General features: G+C 44.4%; 1 protein-coding gene across 7 annotated transcripts in view; it reads left to right on the forward strand.

The window, feature by feature from the left end:
* Positions 1-19,378, forward strand: part of FAT3 (FAT atypical cadherin 3) — a 553,941-nt gene that overhangs the window by 416,760 nt on the left and 117,803 nt on the right. For all 7 annotated transcript variants that reach the window (XM_087721078.1, XM_087721079.1, XM_087721081.1 and 4 more), the window contains 2 exons: positions 2,363-2,573; positions 14,239-18,312. In XM_087721078.1, the coding sequence (XP_087577204.1) occupies positions 2,363-2,573; positions 14,239-18,312 (4,285 nt within the window). The remainder of the gene's footprint in view (positions 1-2,362; positions 2,574-14,238; positions 18,313-19,378) is intronic.

A 19,378-nucleotide genomic window follows, 5' to 3' on the forward strand; every position in this document is an offset into this window, starting at 1 on the left:
TCCCACCTCACTCCAGGGGAAGGATACTGCAAAATCCCCATTCCCTCCCCACTCCAGGGGAAGGATACTGCAAAATCTCCATTCCCTCCCCAGTCCAGGGGAAGGATACTGCAAAATATCAATTCCCTCCCCACTCCAGGGGAAGGATACTACAAAATATCAATTCCCTCCCCACTCCAGGGGAAGGATATTGCAAAATCATTCCCTCCCGATCAGCTGGGACTCAGGAGGCAGAGAATAGATGGGGGCAGGGCCAGTCAGTGGTGGTATTTACCAGTTCTCCGGACTAACCGTGTTACTAACTGAACAACTGCAGGGATTCACTCACTTAACAAAGCAAGAAAAGTCGTCAAATGGGGCAAAATTCACTTCTGTCTCGCTTAGCAATAGAAATGTTGGGCTCAATTGTGCTCATAAGTTGAGGACTACTTGCAATAACCCTGGGGGTTGGGATGTATGAAAGCATTCTCAGAAATTGATTGGGCACCTTGAAGTGACCAACTATTAGATGCTGCAACTGTTCTCCACCATCGCTTACTCGGTAGGATGAATGAGTAATAATAGTCTTTCTGGGCAGAATCATACAACCCTTCCTAAACTAGGAGGCCAGCTCACAGAACCATGTTCTTATGTATCTGGAGCTATTAAGCAGAATAACAGAGTTGGAAGGGGGTCTTGGAGGTTTTCCAAGAGCCGAGGTGGCGCAGTGGTTAGAGTGCTGTACTGCAGCCACTTCAGCTGACTGTTATCTGCAGTTCGGCGGTTCAAATCTCACTGGCTCAAGGTTGACTCAGCCTTCCATCCTTCCTAGGTGGGTAAAATGAGGACCCGGACTGTGTGGGCGATATGCTGACTCTGTGAACCGCTTAGAGAGGGCTGAAAGCCCTATTAAGCGGTATATAAATCTAACTGCTATTGCTATTCTAGTCCAACCCCCTGCTCAGACATGAAACCCTACACCAGTGATGGTGAACCTTTTCAGCACCGAGTGCTGAAAAGGAAGCGTGTGCGCCCCGGAAGAGAAGTTGCCAAATGTGCCTACGCTTGTCTTCTGGCTATTGGAGCACATGACGATCAGCTGGCTGGTGCACATGCGCACAACGGAAACTGGAAGACCAGCTCTTCCGGTTTCTGGGACTGCCGCATGTATATATATTAAAAAAAAGCTTATTGTCGTGCGCACATGCGTGTCAGAATCCCCGAAGAGGAACAGGTGACTCTGCACGTGCCAGCCAACATGGCTCCACATGCCACTTTGGGCACACATGCCATAGGCTCGCCATGACGGCCCGATACCATTTCAGGCAAACTGTTGTCCGATCTCTTATAAAAACCTGCAGTGTTGGAGCACCCACAACTTCTGGAAGCAAGTCATTCCTCTGATTAATTGTTCTATCAGGAAATTTCTCCTTAATTCCCAGTTGCTTCTCTCCTTGATTAGTTTCCATCCATTGCTTCTTGTCCTACCCTCAGTTGCCTTGGAGAAGAGATTGACTCCCTCTTCTTTGTGGCAGCCCCTGAGATATTGGAAAACTGCTAACATGTCTCCCCTGGTCCTTCTTTTCACTAAAATGGACTTACCCAGTTCCTGCAACCCTTCTTCATATGTTTTAGCCTCCAGTCTTCTAATCCTCATTGTTGCTCTTCTCTGCAGTGTTTCCACTAAGAGCCAAGGTGGCGCAGTGGTTAAATGCAGCACTGCAGGCTACTGCTAGATCAGCAGGTCAGCGGTTCAAATCTCACCGGCTCAGGGTTGACTCAGCCTTCCATCCTTCCGAGGTGGGTAAAATGAGGACCCAGATTGTTGGGGGCAATATGCTGACTCTCTGTAAACCGCTTAGAGAGGCCTGAAAGGCCTATGAAGCGGTATATAAGTCTACTGCTATTGCTATTGCTATTATTCCAGAGTCTCAGCATCTTTTTTACGCCATGGCGACCAAATCTAGATGCAGTATTCCAAGTGTGGCCTTATACCAAGCCATTATAAAGTATAAAATAGCAATGGCACTTAAACTTATATGCCACTTTACAGTGCTTTACAGCCCTCTCTAAGCAGTTTACAGAGTCAGCCTCTTGCCCCCAATAATCTGGGTCCTCATTTTACCCACCTCGGAAGGATGGGAGTTTTAGTCAACCTTGAGCGGGTGAGACTCAAACTGCCCAATTGCTGGCAGCCAGCAGAAGTAGCTTGCAGTACTACATTCTAACCACAGGAGTCCTATGATTTTCCAATGTCCTAGAGCGCATCAGGGACTTTTGAGAAAAACAAGAGAAGCAAACTTAAAAACTACTCCCCGTTCCAACTGGGCACAAGGGTGGCAAATATTTCTCATGTGAAGAGATGGTTTCCTCTTTCCTCCAGGTTCGAGACCAGGAGTTTCCCTACCGGCGTAACTTGGCGAGGATCATTGTAAACGTGGAGGATTCCAACGATCACAGTCCTTACTTCACCAGTCCTCTGTACGAAGCCTCTGTCTTTGAATCGGCTGCCGTTGGATCTGCAGTGTTGCAGGTCACTGCCCTGGACAAAGATAAAGGAGAGAACGCAGAGCTGATGTACACCATAGAAGCAGGTAAGCAAACTGAGAATTAAATAACCTCCATGACTTTTTATGCTCAATAGCAGGAGTGTCAAACTCAAAGCCCACAGAGTGCTTACATCTGGCCCATGGAGCCACCCTGGAAACAATGAAGAACTGGCCCGCGGTGCCTCTGGCAGCGAAAATACGGCCCTCCCAAGTTTCGTTTTTGTTGGCAGAAAGTCGCAGGAGGCTGTTGCAGCCAGAAACGGAGCTCAGGAGCCCGTTTTCACTGCCAGAGAGTTGCAGGACGTCGTAGTCGCCTGAAACAGAGCTTGGGAAGCCCGTTTTCGCTGCCGGAGCATTGCAGGAGGTCATCATAGCCCGAAACGGAGCTTAGGAGCCCATTTTTGCTGCCAGAGGGTTGCAGGAGGTCGTTGGAGCTGGAAACGGAGCTCAGGATCCTGTTTTCGCTGCCAGGTGGTTGCAGGAGGCTGTTGCCGCCGGAAATGGTGCTCAGAGCTTGTTTTCACTGGTAGAGCATTCGGGTCAGCACAAGCGTCCCCCGACCACACCCACCCCAGCCCCCCAAAGTCAAACACAACCCTGATGTGGCCCTCAATGGAATCGAGTTTGACATCCCTGCTCAAGAGTTTCATGTACGCGATGTAAGGCGATGTAAGTTTTAACTGCACTTTAAAGTTTGGAGACATATAATCTCAAGGGAAGGTAGGTGTGGTCATTTCCCATAGAAATCAATGGGTTGCAATAAAACCTAATTAGCCCTAATAATGAGCTCGTTGGCTTTTATCTATTTTGCCTTCAAGACAGGAAGTTTTGTTAAGCAGCTGCCTTTATTGGCCTTGCGATGCATTTTATCCTTCTAAAAATTGCTCACGTTATTTTTGTTGTTGTTGTTGTTGCTGTGGATATGGTTGCCTTTCTAAAGCTAATTTGCTTTAGAAAAAAACACCATCTGGAATGCAACGGGATTTCAGATTAAACTATATTTGATGAGCCACTTCTGAGATGACAGATTCCCGGCTCGCTTCTAAAGCAGCAGATAAAGAAATGGCGAGCATAGAATCAAGGCTTTTATTGATTTAGAAATCTTGAAACAAACAAACAATGGTCTCTGCCCTCTGGATTCCTAAGCCCATCCACATTGGATGGACAGACAGACAGACAGAGGCATATCTATTGTGCATGTCTGTGGTGATTCCTCGGACATGTTATGGCTGTTTTGGTAACTTTGGATCTTAGAGGGAATCCCCGTTGGAGAATGGACTTAGAACTATCTGTAAATGTGTTTTTTATTTTCCATTTTCGTACAGTCACATATATACTGTGCATAACTGGGGTCATATAACATTAAACAATAAACACAGCCATTCCTCTTGTCAACAAAACCCCCCAAAATAAAGACCCAATGTACCTCTTTGACCCTCCATACACCCTTTCTTTCGCCCCCCTCCAACTTTCCATTTTCCCTCCATCCTTCCCCTCTATCCTACTTCCCCTCCCCCTCTACGACTCCCCTCTCCCGGTACACTCCCTCCCTTCCTTCTCACCCTCCCTCCAGTCCTCTCTCCCACCCTCTCTACCCCTCTTTCTTCTATCCCTCTACTCCTCCCTTTGGTGTATTTCTACTATCTATTAATATATTCAGCTTATCCTATTTTTACAGTGGAATTATAGAGCAACAGTATACAAGTACAGTCACATTACTTTAAAATCTAACACATACTATATATCCCCCCTCCCCCCTAACACCCCACCTCCCTCCCCCCCCCCCCGACTTCCCAGAGCCCGTACACGGTATAGATTTTTAACAAACACAGTCTAAAATATATTAAGACAAAGGAAATAATAAAAAAAAGGAAATTAATAACATCTCTGCATTGAACTCAGCTTCTTCCTGTTACACTAACTTTGAGCAGCTTAGATTGTTCCTAATCTTAAGCATAGGCTATCTGTAATTTCTGGACTTAGAACTATCATCAGGTGGCCTGGAATTCTTTTCATTTGGTCCTGCAGATAGTCCGTGACTTAAAATAGCTCATTTAGTAACCTTTCCAAGTTAACAACAGCATTGAAAATTGACTACCTGAGAGACCGCCTCCTGCCATTTACCTCCCAACGACCAATAAGATCACACAGGTTGGGCCTCCTCCGGGTGCCCTCGACCGGACAATGCCGGCTGGCGGCTCCCCGAGGGAGGGCCTTCTCTGTAGCTGCACCGGCCTTGTGGAACGAGCTACCCGCCGAGATCCGGACCCTCACCACTCTCCCGGCCTTCCGTAAAGCAACCAAGACCTGGCTGTTCCGGCAGGCCTGGGGCTGTTGATTAATTTCCAGCCCCACTTGATGGAATGGATGTTGTATTGATTTTAATTTTGTATTTTTAAATATTTTAAGTGCTTTTACTTGTTGTGAGCCGCCCAGAGTCCCTAGGGAGTGGGCGGCATACAAATCCTATTAAAGTTTAAAGTGACTTATGGCCATTTTTCCACACTTACAAGTGTTGCATCATCCTCATGTTCATGTGATCAAAATTCAGAATCTGACTCACATTTAGGACATTTGCACTGTCCCAGGGTCATAGGATCAACTTTTGCGACCTTCTTGACAAGCAAAGTCCATGGGGATTCACTTAACAACCGTGTTACTGACTTAACCACTGCAGTGAGTCGCTAAACAATTAAGGCAAGAAAGTTCGTGATATTGGGGCAAAACTCACCTAACAACTGTCTCAGATAACAACGGAAAATTTGGGCTCAATTGTGGTTGTAAGTTGAGGATGGCTTGTATTACATCAAGAGTGTCAAACTCAAGGCCCGCGGGCCGAATCCAGCCCACAGGGTGCTTAAATCGGGCCCACGAGGCCAGCTTCGAAATAGCAAAGGACCGGCACACGGTGCCTTTGGCAGCCAAAACGGGACACCAGGGGGGCCGTGCATGCCCCCCCCCCTTGTGGCCCGTTTTCGGCCTGGATGGCCTCCTGCAGCACTTTGCCAGCCAAATCAGGGCACTCCTAGTTCCCCATGCCCCATTTTGGCCAGCGAAGTGTTGCAGGTGGCATCCATTTTGTCTCCCCTTCTCCCCCCCCGCCCCCCGGCTGTTCCGTAGAGGAGAACTGCAATGCTGATCCAGCCCTCAAAGAAATCCAGTTTCACACCCCTGTATTAGATGGTCCCAGGTTGAGCTACTACTACATTCCCAATTTCATTAAGGGTATTTTAAACATCAGCTTACAAAGCACAGGAGACGGGAGCTAAGCAAGCAAGGAATGTTTTATCGTTTCCTACCTGGTACTTCCAGCCGTTAGTGTCTCCCTCCCAACAATTGGTCCTGAGTTATATATATTTCCCAGGCAGTTTTGGAGAAAAGTAGTCAGTACGGGTAGACTAGGAATGAAAGAGAATTTCCCTAAATATACTCCTGGGGGTGATTTGGGTATTTGCTAGCGGTTCCATGGTGATGAATTAAGTGAATCTAACTTTCTCACTTGAAAAAAAAAAATTGCCATGGTTATGTTTACTTTTCTCGGTAAATGTGGTGTCCAATGGGATCAATTCTGTTTTTATTAACTTTTTAAAAGTTTGGTGCACTACAGTGATATTACTCTAGGCTCTCTGAAAAATAGAGACCTATTTCCTGGGGATTCCTTGAAACGAACACGTGAAGATTTTGCTCTGATGAGCTTAAAGTCCTTCCATTGAGGACCTGTACACTGCACGAGTCAAAAAGGGGGCTGTGAAAATATTTACGGACCCCTCGCATCCTGGACATAAATTGTTTCAACTTCTACCCTCAAAACGACACTATAGGGCACTGCACACCAAGACAACTAGACACAAGGACAGTATTTTTCCCCGAACGCCATCACTCTGCTAAAGAAATAATTCCCTCACCTCTGTCAAACTATTTACTAAGTCTGCATTACTATTAATCTTCTCAAATGGGTTCCTATCACCCATTTCCTCCCACTTACGACTGTATGACTGTAACTTTGTTGCTTGTATCCTTATGATTTATATTGATTGTTTCCTAGTATGATTTGATTGCTTAATTGTACCCTAAGACTATCATTAAGTGTTGTACCTTATGATTCTTGACGAATGTATCTTTTCTTTTATGTACACTGAGAGCATGAAAGACAAATTCCTTGTGTGTCCAATCACACTTAGCCAATAAGAATTCTATTGTATTCTATTTCTATTCTATTTCTATTCTATTTCTATTCTATTTCTATTCTATTTCTATTTCTATTCTATTTCTATTTCTATTCTATTTCTATTCTTTTCTATTTTTATTCTATTCTATTCTATTTCTATTCTATTCTATTTCTATTCTAAAGTAGCTAAGTATCTTCATGGGACAGTCATTAGGTAAACCCATAGCTGGCTTCAAAACCAGCATTCACCGAAGATTCATCCAGCTAAAAGAACCTCATTAACAACTTTGATGATGAGATGATTTGGGTAGGATATCTACTATACCAGAAGGACCCCCCCCCCCCAAATCAAAACTTCATCTTGATGAATTGGAAAGCCAAGCTGAAAACCAGAGTGACATATAATAGATTCCAGTGCAGTGGGTTTTTTTAACATAAGAAATTAAAATCAAATGTGCTTCACAGGAAGATGTATGTGACTTGGTAAAAACAATGTCTGTAAAAGAATATTGGACTCCTGATTGATCATGAGGTGCAATTCTAACAAAGCCTCCATGGAAGAATATTTTTTTTAAGGTGCCTAAAGTAGCATTGTACTCAATGCTGGTCAGGTCTCACCACAAGTACAGGCATTGGACTTTAAAAATACTCCAGTAAAATGTAACAGGTTCAGAGGACAAAGTCAGGAGATTGAAAGAATAGAATAGAACAGAATAGCAGAGTTGGAAGGGACCTTGGAGGTCTTCTAATCCAACCCCCTGCTCATGCAGGAAACCCAGACAAATGGTTGTCCAATCTCTTCTTAAAAGCTTCCATTGTTGGAGAATTCACAACTTCTGGAGGTAAGCTGTTCCACTGGTTATTTGTTCTAACAGGAAGTTTCTTCTTAGTTCTAGTTTGCTTCTCTCCTTGATTAGTTTCCACCCGCTGCCTCTTGTCCTGCCCTCAGGTGCTTTGGAGAATAGCTTGACTCCCTCTCCCTCCCTCTGGAGGCCAGAAACAAGCCCGTTTCCAGCCTTCCCAAACTTCCAGGGGGGCCGGTTTTCACCCTCCCCAAGCCTACGTGTACGCCCTGTACCTATCTGTATCCAAAACAGGCCACGTGGAGACTCCGGGGAGGGGTGGGTGGGGCCAGCCATGAGTGGGATTTGGGGGTTCTTCGAACTGCACAGAAACTTATCTAGAGGTTCTCCCAAACCCCCCAGCAGCCCACCCCTGCAACTGGCTTTTCCTGGGAACTCTAGAACCAGAAGTTTCCAACCTTGTCAATTTTAAGATTTGTAGACTTCAACTCCCAGAATTCCCTAGTCAACATGAAGTCCACAACTCTTGAAGTTGCCAAGGTTTGGACACGGCTGATCTAGACAAAGATATTTGAATGCTTCAAATAACATGATGGCCTTACGGGATTTGTTTCATTCTGTTTTGTTTAATGAAGAAGAGAGTTGTCTTCTCACCATTTTAAAAAAATGAATACCACTTCCATCTCCCCAGGTCTGATGTGCAGAATTTTAAAAATGGATTTTTTAAATTTAATTTAAAAAAAAAATCAGTAGGATTGTTTGCATGGTTTAGACATTTCTTTCAAAAGGAAACAAAAGAACTAGAACAGCCCCTACCTTGAGCCACAATTCCCGGAGGAGGGGCTGGGTGGGTGGGTGTTGGAATTACAGCCGTTTAACTTCACAATTCCTCTGATCTCTTGAGAGGGGTCCCCCCCCCCCCCGAACCCCACTGCTTTGGCAGCTGAACGCTTTGTAGCCAAATGACTTGCTCGTCTCGGTGGTGAATGGACAGAGCGATGCCGTGGCATTGGTTCAGCAGAACAGAAAGAAAGAATAAAACGCTTCTAATAACGAAGGAGGGGAGGCATAGGACGGCCGCCAGGAAGTGGGACGGTGTGAAGCTGTTCCTGCAGCACAATTGTGCAGAAGCTTGAAACCTTTTAATGAGACTTTATCTCTCTATGACCATCACGGGTTCCTTTTTCATCCCTCTCTCTGCCAGCAATTTGAAGCTTCCAGCCTCTGTTTCAGATAAAAACGTGAATTCCCACTGTTTCATTATCTACAGATGCTCCTGGATGTGCGGTAATATAGCTTTCCGAGGCCTCCCTTTCTCTGATCCATGAAAAGGGACTGCAGAGAGGATGTTAATTTTAACGGATGTGTTCAGGCTACAGGCATGGCGTTTTTTTATTTTATTTTATTTTATTTTACTTCCCAGGGCATTCAGTTAACATGAACACTGCACTGGATAATAGAAACCAATAATTTCACACTTAATAACATCTGAGAGGCCCCATCTTTCATAAACGCCCGATTCTGTGGAGAGCCTCAAACATCTCATCTGGGAAATACCTTATGCACTCAGTGCGCTAGCCCCATTGCTTAGATGGATCGTACATTCTCCCTTTTAACGGAATCCGTTGTTCACGCTTTTTAATTTATAATCCAAAGGTACACCTTTTGAAGGGAATATGGAGGAGTTATTTGGTTTAATGAGCCGAGGTAGCGCAGTGGTTAGAGTGCAGTACTGCAGGCTACTTCAGCTGACTGCTAGTTGCAGTTCGGCGATTCAAAACTCACCGGCTCAAGGTTGACTCAGCCTTCCATCCTTCCGAGGTGGGTAAAATGAGGACCCAGATTGAGAGGGCAATATGCTGACTCTGTAAACCGCTTAGAGAGGGCTGAAAGCCCTATGAAGCGGTATATAAGTCTAACTGCTATTGCTATTGCTATAATGGTACCTGGAAATGATTGTAGAGGACAGGAGGAAGAGCTTCAGTAGAGACAATGTATTGGTAATATCTTAGTTCAGAACAGCAGAGCTGGAAGGGACCTTGGAGGTCTTCTAGTCCCGTGAGGACGAACCTTTGTCACATGCGCCACAGGCAGCACAGGGAGCCATTTTTGAGGGCACACAAGGCATTGCCCTGTCAGCTCCAGCTCACATGTGTGCACTGGCCAGCTGATTTTCGGCCATTTTTTTCCCTCCGGAGACTTCAGGGAAGCTTCCTAAAGCCTCCGGAGGGCAAAAAACTGCCTAACGCATAAACCGGAAGTTTGGGAAACACCCTTCCTCCCACTTTTGGTGTATGATGGCAAAAAGGTTAGCCATCACTGTTCTAGTCCAACCCCTTCAAGCAGGAGACCATATACCATTCCGGACAAGTGGCTGTACAGATGGAATAGAATAGAATAGAATAGAATAGAGTTGCCCTGCTTAGGCAGGAAACCCTACAACACTTCAGACAGATGATTATCCAACATCTTCTTAAAAACGTACAATGTTAGAGCATTCACAACTTCTGGAGGCAAGTTGTTCCCCTGATTAATTGTTCCAACTGTCAGGAAATTTCTCCTTAGTTCTAAGTTGCTTCTCTCCTTGATTAGTCTCCATCCGTTGCTTCTTGTTCTACCCTCAGATGCTTTGGAGAATAGTTTGACTCCCTCTTCTTTGTGGCAACCCCTGAACACTGGAACACTGCTACCATGTCTCCCCTAGTCCTTCTTTTCATTAAACTAGACATACTCATTTCCTGCAATTGTTCTTCCTATGTTTTATTCTCCAGCCCCCTAATCTTCTTTGTTGCCCTTCTCTGCACTCTTTCTAGAGTCTCCACATCTTTCTTCTTAAAAGCCTCTGTGATGGAGCACCCATAGCTTCTGAAGGCACTGTTCTGTTTCACTGGTTTAGTTTTCTCCCTGTTAGGAAATTTACCCTTAATTCTAGGTTATGTCTCTCCTTGTTTAGTTTCCATACATTGTTTTTTGTTTTGCTTTCTTACCCTTTGGAAAATAGGTTGACCTTCTCTTCCTTTAGGCAGCCCCTCAAATATTGCAAAATTCCCAATGTCCTTCTTTTCACTAGACTAGACAAGCCCAATTCCTAAAACATTCTTCATATGTTTTAGCCTTTGGCTCCCTAATCACGTATTTGCTCTTTTCTGCACTTTTTCCAGGTTCTCTACAACTTTTGTTTTTTAATTATGATGACCAAAACTAGATGCAGTATTCCAAGTGCGGCCTTACCAAGGCATTATAAAGTGGTATTAACACTTTCCGTGATCTTGATTCTGTCCCTCTGTTGATGTAGCCTTTTTTGGCAGCTGCCGCACACGGCTGGCTCATATTTAAGTGATTGTCCATTAGGATTCCAAGATCCCTCTCACAGTTGCTGCTATTGAGCCAGGTTTCACCTAATCTATGCTTTTACAATTGGTTTTTCTTGCCTAAGTGCAAAACACTGGTTTTTCTCTACATTGAATTTCATTTCAATTTTTAAAAAATAGTTTAAAAGGGGATGGGTGGTAAAATTGCTCCGGAAGGGACTTTCTAGTTTTCAGTGAAAATAAGAGGCAGGAGGAAAGAAGGAAGGAAGGAAGGAAGGAAGGAAATCTCATGGGTTGTCACAAAGAAGAGGGAGTCAAACTATTCTCCAAGGCACCCGAGTATAGAACAAGAAGCAATGGGTAGAAACTAATCAAGGAGAGAAGCAACTTAGAACTAAGGAGAAATTTCCTGACAGTTAGAGCAATTAAACAGTGGAACAACTTGCCTCCAGAAGTTGTGAATGCTCCAACACTGGAAGTCTTTAAGAAGAAGATGTTGGATAGCCATTTGTCTGAAACGGTATAGGATTTCCTGCCTAGGCCGGGGGTTGGACTAGAAGACCTCCAAGGTCCCTTCCAACTCTGCTATTGTATTGTATCGTATTGAAAAAGGGGGAAAAAGCCTCCCTGTTCGCCTGCCAGTATTTCTTCCCTAAATTCTAAAAAGGAATTGCATTTACATTGCTAGTATCAGAAAGAACAAAAGGGATCTAACGAGTCAAATGTCCTTTTTCAACAGAGCTACTTTTTATGCTTGAACTGCTAAAGAGACAGAAAAACTACAAGGTTCAGGTCACACCAGCAACTTCACACAAGCCGTTCCATCAAAATGGATCATGGTCTGCACCAACAGTGCACAAAAGCATGAAAAAAACTGCATACACACACACACATACACACACACACAGAGAGACCAGACTATCCAGGGTAAAGTCTTTTGCATTTGCAAATGCATACTCAAGTCTCCATTTTTATTTTTATTTTACTTATTTTAAAAGGACAAGATATGGTAATCCAAAGAATGCAAGATAAAGGAAATAATACTAAAAACCAAACCAAAGGAATGACCAAAGGAAATGACTCTACAGCCAGCCCAAATCAGAACAGGCCGAGCAGAAATATTTTGAAGGGGAAAACAGCTGCCAATAATAGTACTATATTTTTTATGATGGGTTGCTGAGTTGAACTGCGATGCTGAGTTCTTTGTTCTATTGATTGAGAAGCTTTCAAAGTGCCTTTGAAGACAGACATGGTCCCTGCATGTGGAAAGCATCCTGAATCTCAGTATCAACAAAGCAACAAAGATGATTAGGGGACTGGAGGCTAAAACATATCAAGAACTGTTGCTCGAATTGGATAGGTCTAGTTTGTTGAAAAGAAGGACGAGGGGGTAACATGATAATACTGTTCCAATATCTAAAGAGCTTGTGGTGGCCTGTGAGCGGCCAGCGGAGCTGACAGCAGAGTCAGACAGTGAGGAGGTTGGGGAGGAATAGAGCCAGTTCTGGGGGCTGAGGAAAGCTCAGATGAGGGCTCTGTGTCAGAGGCAGAGAGGGAGTTAGACAGCAGTGAGGCAGAGGAACAGCTGGAGCCTGTTCCCAGTGTGCGCACGTCCAGAGCTGAGACAAGAACAACTAAGAAAAGCAGGGTCAACTTAAGAGTAAAGCCACACCTTGGAGGTGATTGGCCCCTTCAATAGGAAACAAAAGAGGAACGAATGAGGAGTGGTCTTTTGCAGGAAGCAATTCGTTCATTTGGTCGGGTCAAGAGTGGAAAGTTCTGTTTGTGTTTATAAGAGACTCTGTCAAGTTTTGCTTTGCCCTGTGTTTGGAAACTAGTTATCTCGCAGCGCTCCAAACGAGATAAGGTGCGTGTGGATAAACATTCCTCTGAAAGACTGTTTGCTAAGCCTTGCTGACTGTGAATGAAAGGAACCTACAGTTGTGTAAATGAAAGAGGTTTTTGTCAGGACCAAGACTTTGTTTCTTGCTTTCTAAGGAAGTCTGGGTCAGAACAGAGTTGCCATAAGAAAAGGGGGTCAATCTATTCTCCAAAGCACCTGAAGGCAGGACAAGAAGCAATGGATGGAAACTAATCAAGGAGAAAACCAACCTAAAATTAAGGAGAAATTTCCTGACAGTTAGAACAATTAATCAGTAGAATGACTTGCCTCCAGAAATTGTGGGTGCTCCAACAATGGGGAGTTTTTAAGAAGAGATTGAACAACCATTTGTCTGAAGTGGTGTAGGGTTTCCTGCTTGAGCAAAGAATTGGATTAGAAGATCTCCAATCTTACCAGTTTTGCTGTTGTGGGTCACACATCTGAGATCCAGCTTCCCCACTGTAATTTTTACCAAAAATGTTCCAAACATTCATTTGTTTGTTTATTTGTGTGTTCGTTCGTTCATTCATTCATTTGTTAGATTTTTATCTTGCCTTTATTACTTTATAAGTAATTCAACATGGTGAACATGCCTATAATATTCTCCCTTCTATTTTCCCCACAACAACCCTGTAATGTAAATTGGGCTGAGAAAGAGTGGCAAGCCCAAAATCACCCAGGAAGACTAGAATTCACTGTCTCCTGGTTTCTAGGCCACTACACCAAAGTATCTGAATAATAGGAACTGGCTCTTTAATTGTCTTGTGTAAATCGCCCAAAATGAGCTTTTCTCTGCACAAAATAGTTCAGGCCCATACTTTTCTATTTCCTGCCCCAAATCCTTTTCATTTGAAAAATAAGTTAATTCCTGTATTCAGCAATGGACTCGTGTGACTTTTTCTACCTCTCTTCCCTATATTTTGTTTTTAAAAAATAACTTTTTGTGTATTCTCTGATTGATAAACTTCTGATAAACATCAAAAGCTCAGGTTTCTTTCAGAATAAAGTCCAGATGTGCAGAAAATTCAAAGAAAGTAAATGGGTTGTGAATTGGTAGCTTACAAATTTAAGGATTGGATGGGTTTGGGTTTGGTTTTTTGGAGCACACACAGGGATGGAATCCTACCGGTTTAACAACCGGTTTGCTGAGCGGGTGCTTCGCTGCGCACACATGCACAGTTTACAGAGAAATCACCTCCCAGATTACTCCTGGAAGGAAAACAGATGAGGCGCTGCAATTCACTCTACCGCGCCTATCAGCTGGGCTTCAGAAAAGGGAATATAGGTGAATGTAGCGCAGGGGCGGGCATGCAGGCAGGCCCAGCTGAAAGTCGGAGTGAACCAGTTCGCTCCCAGCTGATAGTCGGAGCTACCGGTATTCCCGAACCGGTAAAATCCCACCCCTGATCACACATATTATTCTCCTAATGTGATGTCACTAGGCGTCCATTGAATGTTCTTCAGTCTCCGATATTATAGTTTGATTTTTTTCTCTCTGAAGTTTAAATTTCACATTTAATTTATTTTTCTTGTTTCATTCTTTCAGGGAATACCGGAAACACGTTCAGGATTGAACCAATCCTAGGCATCATTACCGTGCTGAAAGAACCAGACCTGACCACCATGAACCAGTTTGTGCTATCAGTTAAAGCGTCCGACCAGGGTTCTCCCCCGTTGTCAGCTACTGCCATTGTCCGCATATCTGTGACGATGTCGGACAACTCCCACCCCAAATTCACGCACAAGGAATGGCAAGCTGAAATCAATGAAAATGTTGATTTTGGGACTTCGGTTATCCAAGTCTCAGCGATCAGTCAGTCTACATTAGTGTACGAAGTCAAAGATGGCAACGTAGATGGAGCCTTCGTGATCAACCCTTATTCTGGAGTCATCACGAGCCAGAAGTCTCTTGATTATGAACACACTTCCTCTTACCAGCTCACAGTGCAAGCCACAAACATGGCAGGGATGGCATCAAATGCCACGGTAAACATCCAGATAGTGGATGAAAATGACAACCCACCTGTTTTTCTTTTTTCTCAGTACTTGGGCAGCATCAGTGAAGCCGCACCTGTCAATAGCATTGTCCGGAGTGTGGGAAACAATCCACTTGTAATACGAGCCACGGATGCTGATAGTAATCAAAACGCACTGCTCGTCTACCAGATTGTTGAGTCAACCGCCAAGAATTATTTTACGGTAGACTCTAGTACTGGTGCAATTAGAACGATTGCTGATTTGGATCACGAAACCATTGCTCATTTCTACTTCCACGTTCACGTTCGAGATAGTGGCAATCCGCAGCTTACTGCAGAAAGTCCCGTGGAAGTTACCATTGATGTAACGGATGTCAACGATAATCCTCCAGTTTTCAGCCAGGCAATGTTTGAAACCATCTTGCTTCTACCGACTTACGTGGGAGTGGAGGTTCTACAAGTCAAGGCCGTGGACCCAGATTTAGAAGTCCCGTCTGAACTGACTTACAGCCTGATTGAAGGGAACACAGAATATTTTCTCGTTGATTCAATTTCTGGGGTGTTAACCATAAAAAACAACAGCCTTTCCAAAGACCATTACATGCTGATCGTGAAAGTATCCGATGGGAAATTTTACAGTAGTGCTATAGTGACAATAATGGTCAAGGAAGCCATGGACAGCGGTCTTCACTTCACTCAGAGCCATTATTCTACATCAATCTTGGAGAACAGTACCAACGTCACCAAGGTAGCAGTAGTCAGTGCGATTGGAAACCGTCTGAACGAGCCCTTGAAGTATAGCATATTAAACCCAGGGAACAAATTCAAGATCAAACCCACTTTAGGCCTTATTCAAACTGTTGGCCTCCCGTTTGACAGAGAAGAACAGGAATTATATGAATTGGTGGTGGAGGCTAGTCGTGAGCTGGACCATCTACGGGTGGCCAGAGTGGTTGTCCGAGTTCTCATTGAAGACATCAACGACAATGCTCCGGTATTTGTTGGTCTTCCATACTATGCTGCTGTTCAAGTTGAGGCTGATCCTGGCACTCTGATATATCGAGTGAGGGCCATTGATAAAGACAAGGGTGCAAATGGGGATGTGTCTTACCTATTGAAGGAGGACTACGGCCACTTTGAAATCGACAGTCACAGTGGGAGCATCACTTTGAAAGCGCCCTTTAACTCCGACTTATCCAATGTAGAATATTTAATTATTGTCATAGCTAAAGACGGAGGGGACCCGTCACTGTCTGCTTCTGTGGAACTGCCCATCACCATTGTTAATAAGGCCATGCCTATCTTTGACAAGCCCTTCTACACAGCCTCTGTCAATGAAGACATAGACATGAACACCCCGATCCTGAGCATCAATGCTACCAGCCCAGAAGGTCAAGGTATCATTTACATCATAGTAGACGGGGACCCTTATAATCAGTTCAACATTGACTTTGACACAGGAGTCCTCAGTGTCATCAGTCCATTAGACTATGAACTCAATCCCATTTTCAAGTTGACGGTGAGAGCCAGTGATGCTCTTACTGGAGCCCGAGCTGAAGTTACGGTGGACTTGATTATCAAGGATGTCAATGACAATGCCCCAGTTTTTGACCACTTTGCTTATAACGCCACCTTAACCGAAGCCTCCTTGATTGGGACTCCTGTCTTGCAGGTCATTGCTACCGATGCCGATTCCGACAATAACAAAATCATTCAGTACCAGATAGTCCAGGACACTTTCAACAGCACGGATTATTTTCACATCGATGGGACAAGCGGACTGATCCTAACTGCCCGCTTGTTGGACCATGAACTGATGCAGCAGTGCAGCTTAAAAGTACGGGCCACTGATAATGGATTCCCACCTCTAAGCAGTGAAGTTCTAGTAAATATCCACGTGACAGATATGAATGACAACCCTCCTATTTTTAATCAGTTGATCTATGAATCTTACGTCAGTGAATTAGCTCCTCGGGGTCATTTTGTGACTTGCGTCCAAGCTTCCGATGCAGACAGCTCTGATTTTGACCGATTGGAATACAGTATCTTGTCTGGAAATGACCGTACCAGTTTTGTGATGGATACCAAGAGTGGCATCATCACACTGTCAAATCATCGGAAGCAGAGAATGGAATCAATGTACAGCTTGAACGTTTCAGTTTCTGATGGTTTGTTTACCAGCACTGCTCAAGTCCATATCAGGATTCTTGGTGCTAATTTGTACAGCCCCGTATTCACACAAAGTATTTATGTGGCAGAAGTCAGAGAAAACGCTGTCCCGGGAACTAGAGTGATCCACGTAAAAGCAACCGATGGAGATTCGGGCATCTATGGTCAGATCAGTTACTCCATCATCAACGATTTTGCCAAAGACAGATTTGTCATTGACAACAAAGGGCAGATCCTCACCACGGAGAAACTCGATAGGGAGGTCCCTTTGGAAGGTGACATCACCATATTTTTAAGAGCTCTTGATGGTGGAGGGAGGAGCACGTTCTGCACGGTCCGAGTCATAGTGGTGGATGAGAACGACAACGCCCCACAGTTCATGACTGTGGAATATAGAGCAAGCGTCAAAGCAGATGTTGGGAAAGGCCACTTAGTCACCCAGGTCCAAGCTCTTGATCCTGATGATGGAGCCAATGCTAGGATTGTCTACTCCTTGTATAGTGAAGCTTCTGTTTCTGTTGCGGATCTCCTAGAAATTGACCCAGACAATGGATGGATGGTAACCAAGGGGAATTTCAACCAGTTGAAAAATACGGTGCTATCTTTTTTTGTCAAAGCCGTTGACGGTGGCATTCCTGTGCGACATTCCCTTATCCCTGTATACATACACGTTTTACCTCCAGAAACCATCTTGCCTTCGTTTTCTCAACCCCAGTATTCCTTTACAGTATCAGAAGATGCCCTCATAGGGAGCACAATTGATGCGCTCCACGTTTTGCCAAACCAAGGCGTCGCCTACAGCACAGTCAACGGCGATTTGACCGGAAACAACAAGGATGGAGTTTTTATTATAGAGCAAGACACTGGCATTATAAAACTGGACAAGAGGCTGGATCATGAGGCAGATCCCGCTTTTCATTTTAAAGTGGCTGCAACCTTACAGCTTGATAAGGTGGACATTGTGGTCACCGTGGATGTGGACATTAAAGTTCTAGACATCAACGACAACAAGCCTATTTTTGAGGCGGCCAAGTATGACACGATCGTAATGGAGGGAATGCCAATAGGGACTAAACTTGTACAAGTCAAAGCAACCGACGCAGATTCGGGAGCCAACGGTCAAGTCACCTATTCTCTCTTAACAGAATTAGATATTGACCGGATCTCGGAAGTGTTCACTATTGACGGCAACAGTGGCTGGATCAGCACCTTAAAAGATTTAGACCATGAGACGGATCCCACTTTTGCCTTCACGGTGGTTTCTTCTGACTTGGGAGAAGCCCTGTCCCTCTCCTCAACCACCTTAATCTCCGTCACTGTGACTGACATCAACGACAATGCTCCCGTATTCCAGCAGGAGATGTACAGGGGGTCTGTGAAAGAGAGCGACCCACCGGGAGAAGTCGTGGCTGTCCTTAGCACTTGGGATGAAGATACCTCTGACATCAACCACCAAATCAGCTACCATATTACAGGTAAGTTTTCTTTCAAAGCTAGTTGTTTCCCCGAAGAAAGAATTAAAATGCAAGTGTACAAGTTAAAAAAATGATACAAGTGGAATTAATATTAGAAATAAAATGTAATTATTTGTATGAAAATATAAAGTTGGGATTGCTGAAATGCCACCCCGAGAACCCATCAGAGAAAATAAATAAGCAAGGGCAACAATGGAAAGGAGGGAGGATGAGGAGGGAAAGGAAGAAAGGGCAATGCAGAGGAAGGAAGGGAGGGGAATTAAGAGTAGTAGAGAGTGGGAGGGGGAGGGGAAGAAAGAAAGGAGGAAGGAGAGGAGGAAAGAAGAAAGCAGAGAAGGGAGGATGAGAATATGGAAGGAGCAAGGTTGTTGCAAAGTAAAATGAAGGCACGGGGTGCCAAGAAAGTGACGCAAACTGTATTATATATATATTTATAAAAATAATCATAGAGACTAATGATGAAAAGACAAATGTTAATAGCAATTATAAGAATATATATTTGTGAATGAATTTGAAAGGGAAAAATTTAATATATTTTTTTTTAAAGCTACTTATTTCCCCAAAAATAAGACCTGGTCTTATTTTCTTTTGGGCCCCAAAATTAGCACCAGGACTTGTTTTGGGGGGGTGAGCAGGCATGGGGCAGCTCCACCCCCCACCACTCTAGCTTGATTTTTACGCATGCACCTCATACAACCACATGGTGGGCATGGTTTAACTAGCTAGATTAAGCCATTCTCAAAGGTCCAAGTTCTGGACCTAGCCTGCAATCAGGACGCCACTTGCTTTGAGTCCCCAGTGTTTTATTAAGCCGGCTCTCGGCATACAGTGAATTCTGAAAAATGTAGGACTAAACTTTGTGCTGGGAGTCTCTGCCTCTCAGAGCTTTTTGAATGCTGGAGCTGTGCCTTTCCGCCTCCGGAGGAGCCCGTAGGCCCAATCAGCTGATTGTTGGGCTACCGGCAGAGTCAATCAACAGCCCGTTTGGCCAGCTTGCAGGAAGTTACGATCCAGGCCGAATGCAGCCCAACCAACAATCAGCTGTTCGTCGGCATCGTGTTGCTTA

The sequence above is a fragment of the Thamnophis sirtalis genome, unplaced genomic scaffold (genome assembly GCF_051295495.1).
Source record: "Thamnophis sirtalis isolate CommonGarterSnake01/CBP01778 unplaced genomic scaffold, rThaSir2_p1.2 scaffold_8, whole genome shotgun sequence".
NCBI classification, from domain to species: domain Eukaryota; kingdom Metazoa; phylum Chordata; class Lepidosauria; order Squamata; family Natricidae; genus Thamnophis; species Thamnophis sirtalis.